This window comes from Bos taurus, chromosome 7, assembly GCF_002263795.3.
Source record: "Bos taurus isolate L1 Dominette 01449 registration number 42190680 breed Hereford chromosome 7, ARS-UCD2.0, whole genome shotgun sequence".
NCBI classification, from domain to species: Eukaryota; Metazoa; Chordata; class Mammalia; order Artiodactyla; family Bovidae; genus Bos; species Bos taurus.
In genome coordinates, this window is record NC_037334.1 from 20,174,627 (window position 1) to 20,194,900 (window position 20,274).

The window sequence follows — 20,274 nt, forward strand, 5'->3', positions numbered from 1 at the left end:
CTGGAGGCAGGGCCAGCGAGCTGAGCTGCATGTCTTCCTGATGAACAGATGAACGCAGGGAGGCCCAGGGACCTGAGGGCCCAGGAGGTGGGAGCAGGGGGAGGGGTGGCCGGCCTACCTGCCCTTCTCTTCCAGAAGGAACCGAGGTGCCTCTGCCGGACCCAGGAGACGTGCTGAGCCCAGAGAAGTGCCTGCAGGCACTGGCTGCTCTCCGCCACGCCAAGTGGTTCCAGGTTAGCGGCAGGCGGGCTCCCAGGAGAGGCCAGGAGCTGACATGGGTGGGGTGGCTCTGTGTCCTCACCCCGCGCTCACCATCATGATGGAGGTCATTTCTTGGCCGATTGGGTTGGGAGCTTGAAAGGGGTGACCACCGCTCTGGCCCTGTTGGCTGGCACTAGGGCTTAGACTGGGCCATTTGGGAGTGGAATCTGCTTCTGGTTGCCTCCCACAGCCCAGGAGGCTGGCCTGATCCCACTGGAGTCCCTCAATGCCTCCACTGCCAGCATGGGACCGCCAACCAGGCTCACTGCCCTGACTCACTGCCTCCCTTGGCTCCATGCATAGCTCCCTGTCCCACCCCAGCCATGTGCTCAGAGCTTCCTGGGGCTTCCCATGTGCTTCTTCCCCCAAAGGCAAGAGCCAGCGGCCTGCAGCCCTGTGTGATCGTCATCAGGGTCTTCCGGGACCTCTGCCAGCGCGTGCCCACCTGGGGGGCCCTGCCGGACTGGGTAAGACAGTGCCAAGGGGCCAGCCTTGCTTTAAGAAGCCCCCAAACCCTGCCAGGCTACAGCCCTGTTAGGCTGAGCCTTGTATCGTTGTCCAGTGTCCAGCTTTCTGAGAAAAGGCTGGTGTTGGTCTGAGTCCCAGGGGGAGGCTTGCCACAGGACACGGCCTCATTTGACTGTATTATCTTAAACCCACAACCTTGCAGGCAGAACCAGGAAGCATGTAAATTCAAGGGCACCCCAGCAAAAGCTGGAGTGTTTGCCTAGACCTGCAGGCACTGGTGCAGAGGCCCTGGTGAGGGCAAGAAGCCGGTTCCTGTCTTGGCTCCACTTTGACCTCTAGGCCTGGGGCAGACCTACCTCCTCTGAAGGAGAGAATCCAGTGGCCCTGACACGGCTCTTCAGCTGGCCCTGGACCCCTTCCAGGGGGAGAGGAGAGAGGATGCAAGGGACCCTGGGTACTTCAAACCCCCAAAGTTGCCTCGTGAGACCCCACAGCCCCACCCACTGAAGCCCCCTGCCTCGACTTTCAGGGTCTCATTTCCGAGTGTCCCTCTTCTATCACACGCCCACTGACCTCCCCAGTAACCAACAACTTGTAGGTTTTTAAGGTTTTCACCTTTGACCTTATCCCTGGGAATTTGGCCCTGAACTTGGAGGAACACGTGCCTCTTCTCTGCAGCCATCTATAGCCAGTCCATCAGCTCCCATGCCCGTAGGCGGGCTCCTGGACGTTCCCCACACCCCAACCCAGGCTGCCCTTGGCCTTACTCGTCTCCAAAACCAGGGGCTCTGGTGCCCCCCCGACCTCGGCTTCCTGCCTGTGGTCTGAGGAGACGTCCACTCTCAGCTCCACCCCAGGGGGTGGCACAGTGGCTGCCCCGTGCTGAGTGACCAGAGAGGTTCACTCAGATGTTTGCGGCCGGGGGTGGGGCAGTGCGAGGCGGTCGCGCATTTCTTGGAGCCCATTTCCCTTTAAGTGTAGACACGCCCCCACGACAGCTCACACCCCCAACCCTGTCCCCGGGCTCTCCAGGCAGGTGGCTCTTGGAGGAAGAAAGGTTCCTGAACTAGGCCCTAGGATCCTGTGACCCTCAGGGGCCCTCAGGTCACAGAGAACGAATCTCTGAACCCATGTGACACTACTTTGCCATGTTACCATTGATGAGATTTTGCTAATGAGGAAGCTGAAAAGGGAAGGTGCTGAAACCCGCCCATGGCCACGCCAGGGCAGTAAGGTCTGGTGACCCCCTGGGTGGGTGGCTGGGTGGGCCTGAAGGGGCACTAGGCCGGAGCCTCCGGTCCCGTGTCCCCTGGAGACCCGGCTGCCCGCACAACCACTGTCCCCTCAAAGGCCCGGGTCTCCTTTTCTGTCCCGGCGCAGGCCATGGAGCTGCTGGTGGAGAAGGCCCTGAGCAGCACCAAGGGGCCCCTGAGCCCCGGGGATGCTGTGCGCCGAGTCTTGGAGTGCGTGGCCTCGGGGACACTCCTCACAGGTCAGTCCCTGTTGGCGAGCAGCTCAGACCCTGGAGCACTTGGCAGACACCAAGGGCCATGGGGGAGCGGGGCAGGTGGACAGAGGAGCCTCTTAGGAACACTCGAGCACCCCATCCAGCCTAGGCAGGACAGCGGACACAGACACACGCATGCGTGTCACTCACCCAAGGGAGCCGTGAGGAGGCGTGGACGGGTGGAAGGAGAGGCGGGTGCAGGCTGGAGGGGGTTCCAGTGGATCCTCTGATGCCACATCCATGCTTCCTGGGGAACCAGGGATAGCCCGGGAGCTGCTTCCGAAGGAAACGACAGGAGGTCCATGGTGGGCCGGGCACGGAGGTGTTCCCGGCGTCCTGAGCGGTAGCGGCAGGAAGAGACCGGGTGGGCAGCCCACGTGACGTGGTAGATGCAGTCGGTGTTCTCCAGTTGTTTCGGTGACTTGGATGATAGCGTGTTTCATGGAAGAAGAGCGTGATACATGGGTCTGTGGTGTGAGCCTTTTATGTAACCGCACACTCGCCCATGCGTGTGCACACGTGCCACACACACACACAGGCTGCGAGGAGCTCTGCTGAATGCTTGTGGGGCCGGAGGGGGACTGGCGGGGAGAGGCCCAGTTGTGGTCCGTGGGCCCCTGGGGGTCCGGGCACAGACTTCCCAACATCGCAGAGCCGTGGTGGCAGCCTTCACAAGGGTGCATCTGCTTGTCTGCCGCTCCCACCGACCCCGCCTCATTCAGATGGGCCCGGGCTCCAGGATCCCTGTGAGAGAGACCAGATGGATGCCCTCGGCTCCATGACCCTCCAAGAACGAGAAGACATCACGGCCAGCGCCCAGGTAGGAGGCCAGCCCAACTTGGGCCCATGTGAGCTGGCTGCAGGCAGCCCGGCTCCCAGCCCCTGTGCACATCTCTGCTGCATCCCAGGAAGCGGTCTGGGCCCGCTTCCCGTCCTCTTCCCTGCAGAATCAGGTGGCCTGTGGGTGACAGGACTGCTTCCAGGGGCAGGGCCAGCCCAGCCCAGAACTGAGGCCGTGATGAGGTGCAGACTTGGGGCCTCATCGTCCTGGGAGTACCCCAAGGCCCCAGGTCTGCACACACCCAGCCAGGCCTCCTGCTGCGCCTCAACAGCTTCAAGAATCAAAACATTGCCCACCCCACCCCCACCGCCCCATCTCTGGCTTCCGTTTCATTTGCAAATTCTATTAATGAGCAAGTCTCTTCAGCAGACTTCACATTGGGCATGACATCATGAAGGGTCTTAAGTGGAAGGAGTCAAATTGCTGTTAATCAGAGCCCAACTGGGAGAAGCAGGATCCAGGGTCCCCTTAGCAGATGAGGAGGAGCTGAGGTTCCCGGGCTTCCGGGCAGTGTCCTCGGCACCAGCGGGTGTGAACAGCTCCCAGCACAGTTCCTCATGCCCAGAGGTGCTTTGAGCTTGGCCACTGCTGGGAGGGTGTGAGAATGCCTGAGTTCACACAGACTGTGTGAGGCGGGCCAGCGGGTGCGGGCAGGCCGGTCCTGACAGCTGGTCTGCCCCCAGCACGCCCTGCGCATGTTGGCGTTCCGGCAGATCCACAAGATCCTGGGCATCGACCCGCTGCCTCCCCCCAGAATCAGGCTGGGGGCACGCTTCCGGAAGAGGCCACGGGAGGCAAGCGAGCTGGAGGCCAAGGTGGGCAGCAACCAGAGGAAGCGGCCTCGCCTCCCCAATGGGACCTGACACACTGCCGCTGAGCGGCCACTTCACCCCTGACACCGACAGTCCACGTTTCCCTTTGCAGTAACATTCTGTAGATTTCTTTAAACACACCTGTGCTTAAACCATTAGTGAACTCTCTTCATCTGGCAATTTGAGCTGTGGGGTTTAGGGGCAGGACCCAAGGCCTGCCTTCACCCTGGGGCGAGAAGGGGCAGCACAACCATAAACCCTGGCATTTTTTGCTAGCTTTAAAGTCACCCTGTGGCCTGCAAAAGGTGTGGGTTTTTAATGACTGTGTGTGGATGCGCCCAGCACACATGGATTTGACATAACATGGGCAAGCCCACTGAGGGCCCCACACCAGGAAGCCTGCCCTGGAAGCAGGTTGGAAGGGGGTGTTGGCCAAGCCTGGGAGTGTGCCCAGGCTGGGGTCCCCTGTCCCCAAGCCCAGCTGGTTCCAAACACACCACCTGTGACAGCTCCCCAGCCTGGAGGCTTGGCCAGAGGTTTGCAGGGTCTGAGCTGGGCTCGCCCTGGCGCGCCATGGAGGGGGCCACAGAGCCCCTGAGTGGTGAGGGTGCAGGCTGGGTGGGCCCCTGACCCTGGGAACATGAGTGACCCCCCTGGTCCGCATGCTGTGCCGCTGCGTGCCTTCTGCACTGTGGGGAGCCGCTCTGTGCGCCTCATTCGGGGCTGGTTTGCCTCTGTCTTTCTCCCGTCCTCCTCGCATAGGTGCAGCCAACATGGGTCCGGGGCCTGCCCCTCGGAGGCAGGGTCTGGGGGCTCTTCCCCAGGGTGGGGCATAGGATCAGGCGCCCCCCGACCCGGGCAGGTGGGCCTGGAAGCACCCCCACCCAGTCCCTGCCCCCATCTGTCCACATCCCTCTTTGCTACTTCTCCTCTCGCCTGGCTGCCCAGTGGTGCTGAAGGGGACATGTCCATCTTTGGGCGGACACCATCTCTCCTGCTCACCTGACTGTTTCCAGTTCACCTCTATGTTTGAGGGACAGCCTGTGTGCAGCTTCACATCTAGTGTCTTCGTAGAACCGCCTGGAAGCTTGGTGGGTGGGGAGTAAACGAGGTGCACTTGTGTCTTGGTGTGGCCCACACAGTCCTTCCTCGGGATGCAGTGACCCTGCTGGGCTCCAGGCAGGACCCTGAGCTGCCAGGACATCTCCCCAAGGCTCTGCAGACCCCCACCCCAACACCAGGGATCCAACACCCACAGCACTCATCTCACACACATCCACAGCCACTCCAGGAAGCCAGCCTGGCATGGTCCAGGAGATACTCTTATCGGCAGGCTGTCAGCGGGAGGTGGGACCCAGAAGGCTTCCTGCAAGGGGGCAACCAAGCTGAGTTGGGGGGGTGGCTCTCCGCCTACAGGCCCCCTACCAAGAGCTCCCCTGCTGTTTCCCCAAGTCCTCATTGCAAACCTCAGTGGGCAGCGGGAGGGGGTCCAGATAAGGAGACCCGTTACAGCTGAGCCCTTGACAGCTTCAAGTCCCCAGGGGCATCCCCAGGTTGGGAGGCCAGAGGGGTAGGAGGTGGGCAAGGTTGCGTGGCCCCTGGTGGCAGTAGCACATGCCCGTGGGCACAGACCCGGGCAGGGAGACGGCCAGTGCTTCCTGCTCAGAGCTGGGCCAAGGGAGCATCAGCCCTCTGGTGTGAACAGAGCTGAGTCTGGTTCTAGCTGGAGCGATATCTATTAGAAACAGGAAGTGGCCAGCTGGTGCCTGACCATTTGACCTCCCCAGGAGGGTAGGCTGCTCGCCTCCGCTTCCAGGCCCTTCCTGGAGGAGTGGCATCCCAACAAGGCCAGGAGACAGAGCAGCCCCTCAGCAGGTCTTGGCCATGGTCCCAGATCAGGCACAGAGGACACCATGCATTCACGTAGGGCAGCCTTGCCCACACACCCCTCCCCCTCTGCATCTCCATCCACAGCCCTGCTGTTCACCCAGCTGCCCAGGCTACCACCACCACCACTACGGGGGGACCTCCTGGGTTCCTCTGGGCCAAGCCAATAAGAAGTCCTGTTGGTCCCCTGCCTGCTGCTCCACTCACAGCTTTAGTCCTCCAGCAGCTGGGGCTCTGGGTAAAACTCAGGACTGCACCCAAGATAAAACCCCTGATCCTGACAATGCCCCCAGAGGAACCCCAGGGGCCACCCTCCACCTCAGTGTCTCCACTCCAGACCGACTAGTCTCTGCTGGTCCTCAGTGAACCAGCCCCATGTCCGGCTGCCCCAGGGCCTTTGCACATGCTATTCCCACTGCCTGGTAAGCCCTTCCCCGACCTGTATGTACAGCCACTGCTCTTCTGGGTCTCAGAGAGGCCTCAACCCCCTCAGTTGAAAGTGTTAGTCACTCAGTCATATCTGACTCTTTGCGACCCCATGACTGTAGCCCACCAGGCTCCTCTGTTCATGGAATTCTCCAGGTAGGAATACTGGAGTGGGTTGCCATTCCCTTCTCCAGGGAATATTCCCAAACCAGGGATCAAACCCATGTCTCCTGCATTGCAGGCAGATTCTATACCATCTGAGCCACCAGGGAAGCCCTTGACCCCTTCAGCCTGTCACATAACTGTCTACTTCCTTCAGACCCACACAGAGCAGATTAAAATAGTTTGTTATCTGCCTTCTCCCCTGCCCGCTGCCACCCCCAGGACTATGAATTGTCTGTGGACAGAAACTGTGCATCTGTCTTACTCACCACGGTATCTCAGGTCTAGAAGACACCAAGTGTAGCAAGTTTGTTAATACTCGAAGCCATGCCCCTGCCCACAAATATGGGTCTCTGTATTGGAGGAATTCCTTTCCCAGCAGATGAAATGACACCGCCTGTTCTGGTCTCATCCCAGGAGATTACCGTGCCAGTCGGGGTGAGGGCCTTTGGCTAAGGCAGTGAGAGGATGGAGGGAAGGGAGAATGGGTTGGCATTTTGGGGGGTAGTGAACAGTCACAGCTGCAACCCTGTCCCACTACCATGGGCCTCTCTCATCCTGGCCACGGCAGCTCCCAGAATCTCACCAGCCATGGCTCACCGTCCCATCCCTGCCTCCTGGGGAAGACGGGTGGGACCTCCTCCATCAGGTGGTTTAAAACCAGCCCAGCTGACAGAGAGTTAAATCTGCCCCCCTAGCAACTGCGAGACACCGAGTTTAGGCAACACAGCCACAGACTCAGACAGCTGGTGAACGATGTACTCAGTCCAGATGGACGGAACGCCCAGGCGGTGGTGCCTGCTGCAGGCCTGAAGAGCAGTGGCTTCTCAGCTTTGCTTCCCAGCCCTCTTCCCGCAGGGTAGAGGACCCCAGAGCAGGCAGACGGCTGGTAGGGAGACTCAGGACCAGGCACTTGAGAACTGAGACTGCTGTGGGGGGACAGTGGGGAGAGAAGCAGCCAGAGACAGCAGCGAAGCGGGACCTCAGGCTGTGGGATGCTGGAGGCCAGCCCGGTTGCTAGGAGATGGTGTTGCGTGTGGGAGGGATGACGCGGGTGGTGTGGGCAGGGCCAGAGCCAGACCCAGCAGGCAGTCCAGGAGAGACAAACATGAGAGGGCAGACCTGCCAGTAAGCCCACCTGCTAAGTCACCAATAACACGGAATGAAAACCACAAAAACGCGCTGCAGCCCCTGATCTAGATAAGTCACGCTCAGTGGTACAGGAAGCATCTCTGGGCTCGGCCGGTCCAAACTTCTTTGGAGAGATGTTGGCTCCATCCTCTCCCTGGTCACCTGTTAGTTCAGCTCCCAGGGCTGAGAAGATGTTTCAGGTAAGCAGATCAAGGCTCTTTGGAGTGAACAGGCCAGAGGACTCATGGAGAAGGCAGCCCAAAGTAAGCAGCTGGGCCTGGGGAGTGTCACCCTGTATATATCTGCCCAAGTTCTGAAAACTAAAGATACTAGAAAACAGATATATGCTGTTCATGGAACACCCATTTTCACAGCAGCAGGAATCACAGCAGCCAAATGGTGAGAAAAAGCCAAAAGCCAAGTGTCCATTACAGATGATGAATAAACAAGTATGGTCATTCACATGGTGGAATATTACTCAGCCTTAAAAAGGAAAGAGGTTCTGACACCTGCTACAATGTGGATGAACCTTGGGGACATGAAGCTCAGTGAGATAACCCAGACACAGAAGGACACACACTGTCTTATTCCACTCCCAGGAGGTCCTAGAGGAGTCAGATCTGTAGAGACAGGAAGTAGATGGCGGGGGCCAGGGGCTGGGGGAGGGGATGGGGAAGTCACTGTTTCATGGGGGCAGAGTTTCAGTTTGGGAAGATGAGAACGTTCTGGAGATGATGGAAGGGAATCGCATGAATGACTGCATCATACGATGGTGGGGATTGCGCAACCATATGAATACGCTTAATGCCACTGAGCTGTGCATCTAAAAACGGTTACAATAGTATTTTGTCTATTTTATTTGTCCATGGTACCATGTCTATTTTAACACAATAAAATTTTCTTTTCATGCACTGGGTTTTTCCAATTACAAGAATCTTGGAACTCTCAGAAAAAAATGGAAGAAGGGAAATAAAGTCAACCATCGTTAATACTGTTTCCTTCCAATTTTCTCATTTTGACACTTGGTTACAGGTGTGCTGTTTATACTACTTACATTCCTCCTTCACTTGACATTATAACAACTTTGATTTCTCAGCTGTGTTTTCAAGGTGCTTAGATATAGTTTTTGTAATTGAATTCTTCTGGAGACCTTTGGAGACAAATCTTTTTCATTATTATCAAGATGCTAAAATATGGTCCAACTCTCACATCCATAAATGACTACAGGAAAGAACCACAGCTTTGACTACATGCGTGTGGATGGACCACATTTGATCCATTCACCAGTTGACGGACATTTGGGTCACTTCCACTTTGTGGCTACTATGAAGAGATGTAGCTTTTTGTCTGTTTTTTCTCTTTAACTTATTGTGTACTTGGGTAGAGCCAGTTAACCGGAGAAGGCAATGGCACCCCACTCCAGTACTTTGCCTGGAAAATCCCATGGATGGAGGAGCCTGGTAGGCTGCAGTCCAAGGGTCGCTAGGAGTCGGACACGACTGAGCGACTTCACTTTCACTTTTCACTTTCATGCATTGGAGAAGGAAATGGCAACCCACTCCAGTGTTCTTGCCTGGAGAATCCCAGGGACGGGGGAGCCTGGTGGGCTGCCGTCTAGGGGGTCACACAGAGTCGGACACGACTGAAGCGACTTAGCAGCAGCAGCAGCATTCCACTGCATGAACGTACCCTAATTTGCTTAATTGTTCTCTTACTGTTGGATGTTTAGACTATTTGCAGATTACAAATTACACCTCGGCAAACACCTTCCTGAATGTTGAAAGGAATGAGATTTTAAGGCATTTGAAACTTCCATGCGCAAGACCACATTCCATCAGAGCTGTGTGAGTTCCTCCCCCACCCCACCCTCACTTTAAACTAAAGAGACCCACTCCAGTCCCCAAGTCAGGACCACACCCTCTCATTTTCCAAGATACGTTCCTGCACATACGTTTAACAGTTAGGTCTCCCTCTGCCATGTCTTAGATACTCAGCAGCTGTTCTATCATCATCTCATTCACGCAACATGCACACCTTATTATGTGCCATGGGCCATTGCTCATGGGACCTCTCTCTGTCCCCGACTGAGAATGCTGAGGTTGATTCAATGTTCACTCAGCAAATCGACTCAATGAACATGAGTTTGAGCAAACTACAGGAGACAGTGAAGGACAGGGAAGCCTGGCATGCTGCGGTCCACGGGGTCACAGAGAGTCGGACCCGGCTTAGCAACCGAACAACAAGAATCTGCAAACATCGCCTTCCTTGGGAGAACCCAAAGCACAGCCAGAGTCACTTCGCTCAAAAAGGGTGACTCCGTGGCCCTTTGACATATTAGCCATGGGGTGTCAGGAGCTCACTTCACTTCCCAGAGCCTCTTATGAAATTGGATTAAAACTCATCAGCACCAACCTTGCAGGGCGGCGGAGAGAACTCAGTAATAAAATCCACTGGGTTCCTGTTGCTTTATGCGTGCGTCTCATTGCAGTGACCTCTCTCGTTTCAGAGCACGGGCTCTGGGGCACGCTGGCTTCAGTATTTGCAGCATGTGGGCTCGGGAGTTTCGGCTCACGGATCCTGGAGCACAGGCTCAGTAGTGGTGGTGTGCCAGCTTTAGCTGCATCACAGCTTTTAAAAATTTTTTATTTATGTTTAATTGAAGGATAATTGCTTTACAATATTGGCTTCATTTCTGCCATACATCAACATGAATTAACCATAAGTGTACATATGTCTTCTCCCTCTTGAACCTCCCTATTATACGGAGTGAAGTAAGTTAGAAAGAGAAAAACAAATATCGTATATTAACACATATATATGGAATCTAGAAAGATGGTACTGATGAACCTATTTTCAGGGCAGCAAAAATGTCCCTGATGCTGGGAAAGATCAAGGGCAGAAGGAGAAGAGGGTGTCAGAGGATGAGATGGCTGGATGGCATCACCGATGCAATGAACATGAACTTGGGCAAACTCCGGGAGATGGTGAGGGACAGGGAGGCCTGGCGTGCTGCAGTCCACGGGGTGGCAAAGAGTCAGACATGACTGAGCAACTGAAGAACAGCAATAATGGAGACACAGACATAAAATGCATTTTTAAAAAAATGCTGCCCAGATTTAGTCCCAGGGATATGGGTACAGTGGAGGGCAGGGGTGAGGGCAAACACTGGTGATTAAAATGGAAGTCATACACAGAGCATGCATGTGAGAAAAACCCTACAGTTCCTGCTGATGTTCGAGGACTCCCCAGTAGTGGCCAGTCCCCCCATAATCACCCCAGAGTGAAGCCACTCCCACAGTGAGGAGCTTCCCGTCAGCTCTGTAGCCCTCTCCTCTTGAATGTTAACCATCAAAGAAGCCGGAAAAAACTGGGAGGGCTTCGCAGGTGGCTCAGTGGTAAAGAACCCGTCTGCCAATGCAGGAGACATAAGAGGCACGGGTTTGATCCCTGGATCAAGAAGATCACCTGGAGGAAGCAATGGCAGCCCACTCTAGTATTCTTGCCTGGAGAATCGCCATGGACAGAGGAGCCTGGCAAGCTACACCGCATAAGGGTGCAAAGAGTTGGACATGACTGAAGCAAGTGAGCATGTGTGAGCACACAACTTGGAGGAAAGAATAAGAACAAAAGAATGCAGTTCTAGAAAAAACAACAAAAAAAAACCTTATGTATATATACTATCCTCAAGAGCAAGTAGAAAGTACAAGAGCCAGGAAACAAGCTTAAATTTGCCCTTTGAAGAGGAATGTTCAAAGAACCAGAAAAAAGCCGTTGGAAATAAAAAACCTGATGATCGAAATTCAAATGGCAACAGAAGGGTTGGAAGAGAAAAAAAAAACAGAAGACAAAAAGAAAAAATAATGTAGATAAGAACATTAGATCAATTCAGGAAGCCCGATATGTGACTAAGAAGAGTTCCAAAGAGAGAGACCAGGGACATCAACAGTGGAAAAAATCACCAGTGACGTCATCCAAAGAGTTGGCCAGGAATGGAAAACATGACAGAGCCCACCAAGTGTACAGCATCACAGGTGAAAATAGATCCACAGCAAACCCACACTGTCAAAGGGCAGGATGTGGAGAGTAAAGAGAAGACAGAGGGACTTCCCTGGTGGTCCAGTGACTAAGCCTCTGCACTCCCAATGCAGGAGGCCCGGGTTTGATCCCCTGGTCAGGGAACTAGATTCCACATGTCACAGTGAAGCTTCTACGTGCTGCAACTAAAACCTGATGCAGCCACGTAAATACGAATTTGGGTGGGGAGGGCAGAGACGTCACTTTGCCAACAAAGGTCTGTATCGTCAAGGCTATGGTTTTTCCAGTAGTCATGTATGGGTGTGAGGGTTGGACCATAAAAAAGGCTGAGGGCCAAAGAACTGATATTTTTGAACCATGATGCTGGAGAAGACTCTTGAGTCCCCGTGGACAGCAAGGAGATCAAACCAGTCAATCCTAAAGGAAATCAACCCTGAATATTCATTGGAAGGACTGATGCTGAAGCTGAAGTTCCAATCCTTTGGCCACATGATGTGAAGAGCCAACTCATTGGAAAAGACCCTGATGCTGAGAAAGATTGAGGGCAGGAGGAGAAGAGGCGATAGAGGACGAGATGGTTGGATGGCATCACCAACTCAGTGGACGGGAGTCTGGGCAAACTCCAGAAACTGCTGAAGGACAGGGAAGCCTGGCATGCTGTAGTCCATGGGGTCACAAAGAGTCAGACACAATTGATTGACTGAACAACAAAAAGAAAAGAAGACAGAGAAGATTCTACAAGCTTCCAGAGAGAAACGAGAAGGGGGAAAAAAAGTGACAAGCAGAAAATGAGGAAGCAGAACAGTTCAGATTGTTTAGCTGTCCGAGACTGGAAGCCGGAAGACCTGAGGCAAGCGACTGTGTACCCAGAGCACTTGTCCTCAGTCAGACCACCGATCACACAGAAGAGTGAAGGAAAACACTTTCTCTGGGAATGCCCGGGGCGTATGAATTCCTAAAACAAAGGCACAAACCAATAAACAGGAGACTTGGACCCAAGAAACTGGAGCTACATCGCAGGAATCCTGGGTGCTAAAGAAAGAGGAGTCAGAAGCACAACCAGGCAACAGCTGCTCCTGTTTGGGGTAGTTAGTTCCACTTGAGGAGCTCGGGGAGAGACAGTCACAGACATACAAAACAAAGGCAATCACTAACTCCAGGAAGAGCAAAGAGCAAGTCCTAGAAAATAAGTGTTCCTTAGTGGACACTGTTCACTGTGAACAAAAGTTTCATATAATATAAGCACTGAATATTCATTTAAACAAAAGTCGTGATACCTTTGTTTGAGAACTTTGGAGAAAGAAATATGCCTCATAGAGTTAAGTCTGTTCCTGAAATCAATGGACAACAAATGTTCCAATGATAAATCCAGAGATGTGTAAACCACTGAGGAGAGAGACACACGGTGCTTTGTTTAAAACAGTTTTTCCTAAGCTTTGTACAGTCTTCAGCACAGAGCCAAAGGTTCTACAAATATTGCTACTATTAATTTTGACAAGAAGAAAACACACATACACTCGAGGGGCCCATTGCTGAGTCGAGGAGCTTTATGTGGTTTGGAAAGCACTTGAGAACTTCCTGTGTGCCATGAACAGCAACATATTTCATTTTTTTTCTTTTAAATATTTATTTATTTGGCTGCACTGGGGTATTACTTTACTGGCATATGGGGTCTAGTTCCCCGACCAGGGATGGAACCTGGGCCCCCTGCATTGTGAGCCCCAAGTCTTAGCCAGGAAAGTCTCCACATTCAATTTAATTGATGAGGAGTGCACTTATAAGATCAAATAGAAAAAAAAAAAAAGATCAAATAGATTAGAAAATGTGCCTACATTATAAGAAAATAAAGACACAGAGAGACCACAGGTCAGCAAACCACAGCCCACTTACCCACCATCTAGCATGCATCGTTTGATTTTGTGCATTCCGGGAGCTAAAAATGGTTCTTTACATTTTTAAATGGCTGGGGAGAAAGCCATATTGCATGATGCGTGAATAGTACATGAAGCTGAAATTTCAGCGTCCATAAGTAACATTTCATTGGAAGGCAGCCATACCTGTTCTCTTTCCCTTGTGTTCTCTCTCTAAGGCGGCTTCCGTGCCACCGCGGCAGAAATGAGTAGTTTAGACTTGCAGCTCTTGGGATTTCCCTGGTGGTCCAGTGGCTAAGACTCAGGGCTCCCAATGCAAAGGGCCCAGGTTTGAACCCTGGTCAGGGAACTAGAGCCCACAGGCTGTAACTAAGACCCAGTGCAACCAAAAAATATACATAGTGAAAAAGAAGAAAAGACACGTGGCTGTTGATGGAGAGTTTGCTGACTCCTGCGTTAGAGCACGAGGGCGTGGGACAGGATGGGGAGGATCAAGGTGGGATCCTGGAGCAGAGGCAAGTCTCCGGGTACCTTGTGGGTCACCTGCTCATCCTCTAAGTTTACCCTCTCGCATGATTCTGTGTTCTTTTGTGCTGGGAGAGCCTACCCCATGCCAGGCTCCAGAGATAAATGATTGCCCAGGCCACAGCCAGCCTCTGCCCTTGCTCACAGAGCCTACGCTCCATCAAGGAGAGCAAGGCAGATCCCAGATAACTGACAAGACCAAGTGAGACAGGGTGACAGGCAGCAATCAGGCTTGGATGGTGGGCGGCCCCTCTGGGTGGTCGGGAAGGGTCTCGGAGGCGTTGCTGGAAGTGCTAAGAAGGAGCCTGCCTTTCGAAGAGCTTGGGGGAGCACGTGCTAGGAGGAGAAAGTGGCATGTGCAAAGGCCCTGGGGCTGGACAATGCCGGATCATCTGAGGAACAGGAGAGAGATGTGAGCAGAGGTGACAGCGGCCCCACCAAGCCGTAGCCAGGAGCTGGGTTTTATGAGCACAGCTGGCACCCGGGGAGGTTTTTGGTTTGTTTGGCTGCATTGGTCTTAGCTGTGACACGTGGGATCTTCACTGCGTCATGCAGATATCTTTGTTGTGGTGCATGGACTCTCTAGTTGTGGCGAGCAAGCTCAGTAGTTGCAGTACAAGGGAGAGCTTAGTTGTTCCACGGCGTATGGGCTCTTAGTTCCCCAACCAGGGGTCAAACCTGCATCTCCTCCACTGCAAGGCAGGTTCTTAACCACTGGGCACCAGGGACATCCCCAGGGGAGATGTTAAGCCAGGAAGTGATATGGACCCAGGCTACACATATTGAACCCATAAGCATGGCTGGGAAATGAGGCGCCCGGCTCCACTTCTGGTACCAGGAAGACGGGACACGGGACTGGGGAAGAGCAGGGAGCCTCTCCCATTAAAGGCAGATCTGCCTAAAGCTCGCCCTGGCACCCAGAGTACACTGCCTGAGAGGCCCTTCCTTGGACCAGGCAGGAGTGGCCCAGTGGCCTGCACTCCAGTTGCAAAGCATTTTTCCTCGAAAGAAGGGAGCGTTCCCGTGCTGAATCCCCATGTCCCCTGGCAGGGAGAGAAAGCTAAATTTAAAGGTGTGCTAACTGGGGCAGTTTGAGCCGGTGTGTGCTCCAGCTGCAGATCAGTTGGGGATCCAGCAACTCAGCCGTCCCGACATCTGGCAGCAGCTGGCCCTCCACATTCAGGGAGCTCTTATAGGTTCATTCTATTTGGGGGATCTACCATGTGCCCCACACCTTGCTGGGCAGTCAGTGTGTGGGTCCTGGAGCTGGATTGGCCTGCGTTCAAAGCTCCTATGTCCCAGGGTGGGCTTCCCAGGTGGCTCAGTGGGTAAAGAATCCACCTGTAATGCAGAATACATAGGAGATGTGGGTGGAGATCTCTTGGAGAAGAGCATGGCAACCCACTCCAGTAGTCTTGCCTAGAGAATCCCATGGACAGAGGAGTCTAGCAGGCTACAGTCCATGGGTCACAAAAGAGTATGACATGACTGAGCACCCTCTGAGCCTCAGCTTTCTTGTCTGCAAAATGGGTATGATAAGAGCGCTCACCTCACAAGTAACAGGCACTGCTCACTAGCTCATCTCTCCGCAGTATTCACTGGCTTTAAAAGTACATTTTGGGACTTCCCTGGTGGTCTAGTCATTAAGAATCTGCCTGCCAATGCAGGGGACACAGGTCTGATCCCTGATCTGGGAAGTTCCCACATGGTGTGGAGCAACTAAGCCCGTGTGCCACAACTACTGAAGCCCGGGCACCCTAGAGCCTGTGCTCCACAACAAGAGAAGGCACCTCAGTGAGAAGGCCTCACACCCCCACAAAGAGGAGCCCCACTCGCTGCAACCAGAGAAAGCTCACACACAGCATTAAAGACCCAGCACAGCCAAAAATAATTAAATATTTTTTAAGTGAGTTCTGAGCACCTCCTCTGAATCAGGTACCGAGGCCACAGCAGTGAAGGACATCATCTAAAAGCTCTGCCCTCAGGGGGCTGATGTTCTAGAGAAGACGCAGCCAGCAAACAAGATGCGGTAGGGTCTATGTTCCTTCTGCCCGTACTGGTTCTACAGGGCTTCAGTGGAAGCGGGTGTGAAGTGTCAGCGGGCTGAAATATTCTGTGGGGTTCTGGAAGGCGGGGTACACCTGGGGAAGTGTCCCAGGCAGGAGGCCCAGGAATGCAAAGGCCCTGAGGTGGCAGCAAGCCTGGGAGCTTTGAGGAAGAGGAGACCAGTGCCTCACCTTGGTGGAGCTGACCGTAATCCCAACTGGTGTGTAACATGAAGTGCCTGTAAATGACCCACGGTGTTCATTATTGTTGTTGTTCAGTCACTCAGTCATGTCTGACTCTTTGCAACCCCATGGACTGCCTCATGCCAGGCTTTCCTGTCCTTCACCATCTCCTGGAGTTTTTTCAAAGTCATGTCCTTTGAGTCTGTGATATCCAACCATCTCATCCTCTGTCTCCCCTTCTCCTCCTGCCCTCAATCTTTCCCAGCATCAGGGTCTTTCCCAATGAGTCGGCTCTTATCAGGTGGCCAAAGTATTGGAGCTCCAGCATCAGTCCTTCCAATGAATATTCAGGATTGATTTCCTTTAGGATTGACTGGTTTGCTTTCCTTGCAGTCCAAGGGCCTCTCAAGGGTCTTCTCCAGAACCACAATTTGAAAGCATCAAATTTTCAGCGCTCAGCCTTCTTTATGGTCCAACTCTCACATCTATACATGACTACTGGAACAACCATAGTTTTGACTAGATAGACCTTTGTCAGCAAAGTGATGTCTCTGCTTTTTAATACAGGTCTAGGTTTGTCATAGTTTTTCTTCCAAGGAGCAAGCGTCTTTTAATTTCATGGCTGCAGTCACCACCTGCAGTGATTTTGGAGCCCAAGAAAATAGAGTCTATCACTGTTTCCATTGTTTCCCCATCTATTTGCCATGAAGTGATGGGACCAGATGCCATCATCTTAGTTTTTTGAATGTTTCGTTTTAAGCCAGCTTCTTCACTTTCCTCTTTCACCCTCATCAAGAGGCTCTTTAGTTCCTCCCCACTTTCTGCCATTAGAGTGGTATAATCTGCATATCTGAGGTTGTTGATGGGAGGGGTAGCCAAACTCCAGCTGTGAAAATAGAAAGAAGAGAAAGGTGAAGAACAGTGAGATTTGGATGAGGAAAAGAAAAGCCTTCGGAGGGGGACAGGGTGGGTCCATCAGGGCTTCTCTGTGGTGAGCAAGCAAAGTCAGCGCCACCTGACCCGGTGGGTGGAAGGTATATTTAGCAGTTCATGGAAGGGAACACCCAAGAGTTCCTTCTTCTCTAGCTGGGTTTAAGGCAACCCAATCTGACTCACCAGTTCCACATCATAGAATCCATTCATCTCAACACCCAACTTCTGGTCCCATTTTCCATATTTGTTGTTGTTCAGTCGCTCATGCCTGACTCTTTGCAACCCCATGGACTGCAGCCCGTCAGGCTTCCCTGTCCTTCACCATCTCCCAAAGTTTGCTCAAACCATTGAGTCAGTCAGTCTGAAGCCTCCAAAAAGCAAAGGCCAGCTTCCAATACGAGGCATAGCATAAACTCCAGGCATGGCTGGACCCAAGCATTTTAATTCTTCCTGAGGGAGTCAGTCTCTCTCTCTGCTTCCCCTGGACTGGTTCCTTTTCAGGCAGACTGATGGGCTCAGTCACCATGGCCAGGTCCACGCCCATCACAGCGAGAAGAGAGGGCTAGTGCTATGTGCTTTCAGGGCATGGAAGTGGGTTGGGGTCTTGCTCTGAAACAAGTGGGGACATAAGAGGGCATTGTAAAGATGGAGAGAACTGGGGGTGCCAGCCAGACAAAGGCAAGGACATTCCAGGCAGAGAGGACAGTGGAGACAGATGCTTGCAAACTCCTGCGGTTCAGTGCTGCCAAACTGCTAGGTACTTGGTGGGAGAAGGTGAGACCTGGGAGGCCAGCTGGAGGTTGAACACAAGAGCCCTGAACGCAGATTGAGCGCTTTAGGCTCTGCCTTCAGGCAATGGGGAGTTCCAGAAGGGTATGGAGCAAAGGAGGGCCACAGTCACATGTCCATCCCTTGTCTGTGCAGTAGAAGGTGGAGGACTACAAGGAAGAAACCTGGAGGAGCCAAAGGAGCAGAGAGGGGGCTTCTGTGTCACCTGGACCACAGGGCTTGCCTGGGTCGGGGAGGGGGGCCAGAGAATTTCTGGAATCAAGTCGACAGGACTGGAACCTGGAGGGTGAGGACCCCGCGATCCGTGATGTGGCTACCCACTGGCTTCAGGCAGGTAGAAGGCAGGAGGCAGGAGACACTGGTATGGCCACCCTGGGGACTGGAAGAACATCTTTGTGATTCAAAGTGGTCAATTCTTGAATGCCTCCAGGGATAGGGAACTCACCCCTTATGTAGCTCTGACCCACATAAACCATGGACTCATATCTGTCCCCCTAGAGTCAGGCACTGCCCCCTGCCCCATGCCCATGCCATGGGGGCCTCCCCTTCCCAGGCCAGCCTTTGTTGATAAGGGCACTTGATGCTGTTTGCTCAAGACTCTCCTTCTCCAGTCTCAGCAACTCTGGTTTCTCTGGTAGGGCCATCTCACAGAGCATGGGACAAGGACCCTGTCCAGGGGAGGATGGAGATGTTTCTTAGACACAAAGTGTCACGGTTTTGCAGAGGGAGATAGCAAACCCATTCAACCTCCTCCCATCTCTCTGGTGGCATCAAGGAGAAAGGCTCCATGGGGTGCCAGGGCACCGGGGAAGTCGTAAGCACAGGCCCTGCTGAGGAGAGCAGGCAGCCCTCCCTCGTGCTCCTGGGCCTGCCACAGTGGCTGGTGTAACTCTAACAGTGCTGCTGGATTTCCGCTGTGGCCACTTTGACGCTGCGCTATTTTGGGCAAGTGATGATGGTTTGCCATATACGGTTGGCCCCCAGTGACCCTGCTGAATGCTAGCTGTAGGGTTCCCAGCCCCTTGGTCCAGAGCAGTGCCCGTGGCTGGGAAGTTGGGGCTGGGGGGCACCTGGGACAATCCCACAGTCGGATCCACGGAGCCCAGATGAGCCCAGAGAGCCGGATGAGCAGGAAACCTCCTGGCAAACACTGCCAGTATTAGTACATTACACCACCACAGAGAAAGACCCCCCTCTCTCGCTCCCCTCCTGCCTGCTTCCTTCACTGGGAATAACCTTTTGCAGGTTCGGGGGGCCCCTGCTGGACTGTTCCCCTTGGACATGATGCTTCCTGTATGACCTGTATGGGATCACACAGTTTATTTTCTATCACATTCTGGTAAGTGGTGGTTGTTTCTGACAACTGGAGATTTTAGCATTTTCTTATACACAGTTTCCTAGTTTTTGGTGCATAATATTGCATGATATTGAATATCTCCAATTCTTGTCTTGTGCTTAGCTGCTCATCGTATCCAACTCTTTGCCACCCCATGAACTGTAGCCCATCAGGCTCCTCTGTCCATGGGATTTTTCAGGCAAGAATACTGGAGGGGGTTGATATTTCCTCCTCCAGGGAATCTTCCTGACCCAGGTATTGAACCCACTTCTCCTGTGTCTCCTGCTTTGCAGGCAGATTATTTATCCTCTGAGCCACTGGGGAAGCCCCTAATTCTTCTCATTGGGTCTCTATTCCCAGAAATCACATGACATCTTGGTGCACAGACACTTAGACTTTGGGGGTACCAGAAAATTGAATTCTGGGCATCTTGGGGCATCACCCTCCTAAGGTCAGCTTCATCCGTGTCCTCACAGACCCATCCACTCATCCATTAGAAAGTATTCGAAGTGAGCTCACAGAGGAAAGGCGAGGGCTGGGCCCCCAGGCCTTCAGATGCTCACAGAACTCCCTTCTGAGCCGGAAGCTGGTGCTGCCTGACCCTACAGAGGAGGAAACCGAGGCACGAGCTGGGCTGGCCTTGGGGAGGCCCTGTGTTGCTCTGCCAGGAGGCCTCCAGTTCCAGGTGATGTTTTTCCCTTTACTCTCAATTCTCCCTTAATTTCAAGGATGATGATAAGAATATTCATGGTGGTTGACATTTTGAGGGCTTTCTTTGTGCCGGGCACCAACAGCTCTTTCCTAGGGCCAGGTACTGAAATGAGACTCTTGTTAGAGCTGGCTGAGGGCGTTGGAGTCAGAAGGGTCCACTGTGTTGTCTGGACTCTGAGACTTGCTTACCTGCCCGGACGGGAAGCTCTCTCCTTCCCCTCCCTGTGCCGGCTGTCCTCTCTCCGGGAGGCGTGGATTACCGGAACGCGCGGGTTGCGCGCCCCGCGGCGCCAGGCCGGGAAGTGGCGTGGATCTCGAGAGCGCCGCGCGGGAGGTGCCGGGGGCCCCGGA

At 53.5% G+C, this 20,274-nt stretch overlaps 1 protein-coding gene and 1 long non-coding RNA gene across 10 annotated transcripts in view; one reads left to right on the forward strand and one right to left on the reverse strand.

The window, feature by feature from the left end:
• ZFR2 (zinc finger RNA binding protein 2) overlaps positions 1-8,406 on the forward strand; it is a 50,128-nt gene extending 41,722 nt beyond the window's left edge. For 5 of the 8 annotated variants that reach the window (XM_005208992.5, XM_010807006.4, XM_005208993.5 and 2 more), the window contains 5 exons: positions 136-233; positions 633-728; positions 2,110-2,221; positions 2,959-3,056; positions 3,761-8,406. In XM_005208992.5, the coding sequence (XP_005209049.2) occupies positions 136-233; positions 633-728; positions 2,110-2,221; positions 2,959-3,056; positions 3,761-3,940 (584 nt within the window). In that variant the 3' untranslated portion in view covers positions 3,941-8,406. Of the gene's footprint in view, positions 1-135; positions 234-632; positions 729-2,109; positions 2,222-2,495; positions 2,701-2,958; positions 3,057-3,760 lie in introns of those variants that run through there. The other 3 variants (XM_005208994.5, XM_005208995.5, XM_059888662.1) reach the window with 2 other exon arrangements.
• Positions 8,407-15,812: 7,406 nt separating this feature from the next.
• LOC112447364 (uncharacterized) lies at positions 15,813-20,221 on the reverse strand. Of its 2 annotated transcripts, XR_003035520.2 has the most exons (3): positions 20,113-20,221; positions 18,082-18,255; positions 15,813-17,040 (listed from the first exon to the last, which is right to left on the reverse strand). It is a non-coding gene; the product is annotated as an uncharacterized lncRNA (long non-coding RNA). The 2 variants fall into 2 exon arrangements; XR_009495203.1 differs by having other exon boundaries at positions 15,813-18,255.
• Positions 20,222-20,274: the final 53 nt, after the last annotated feature.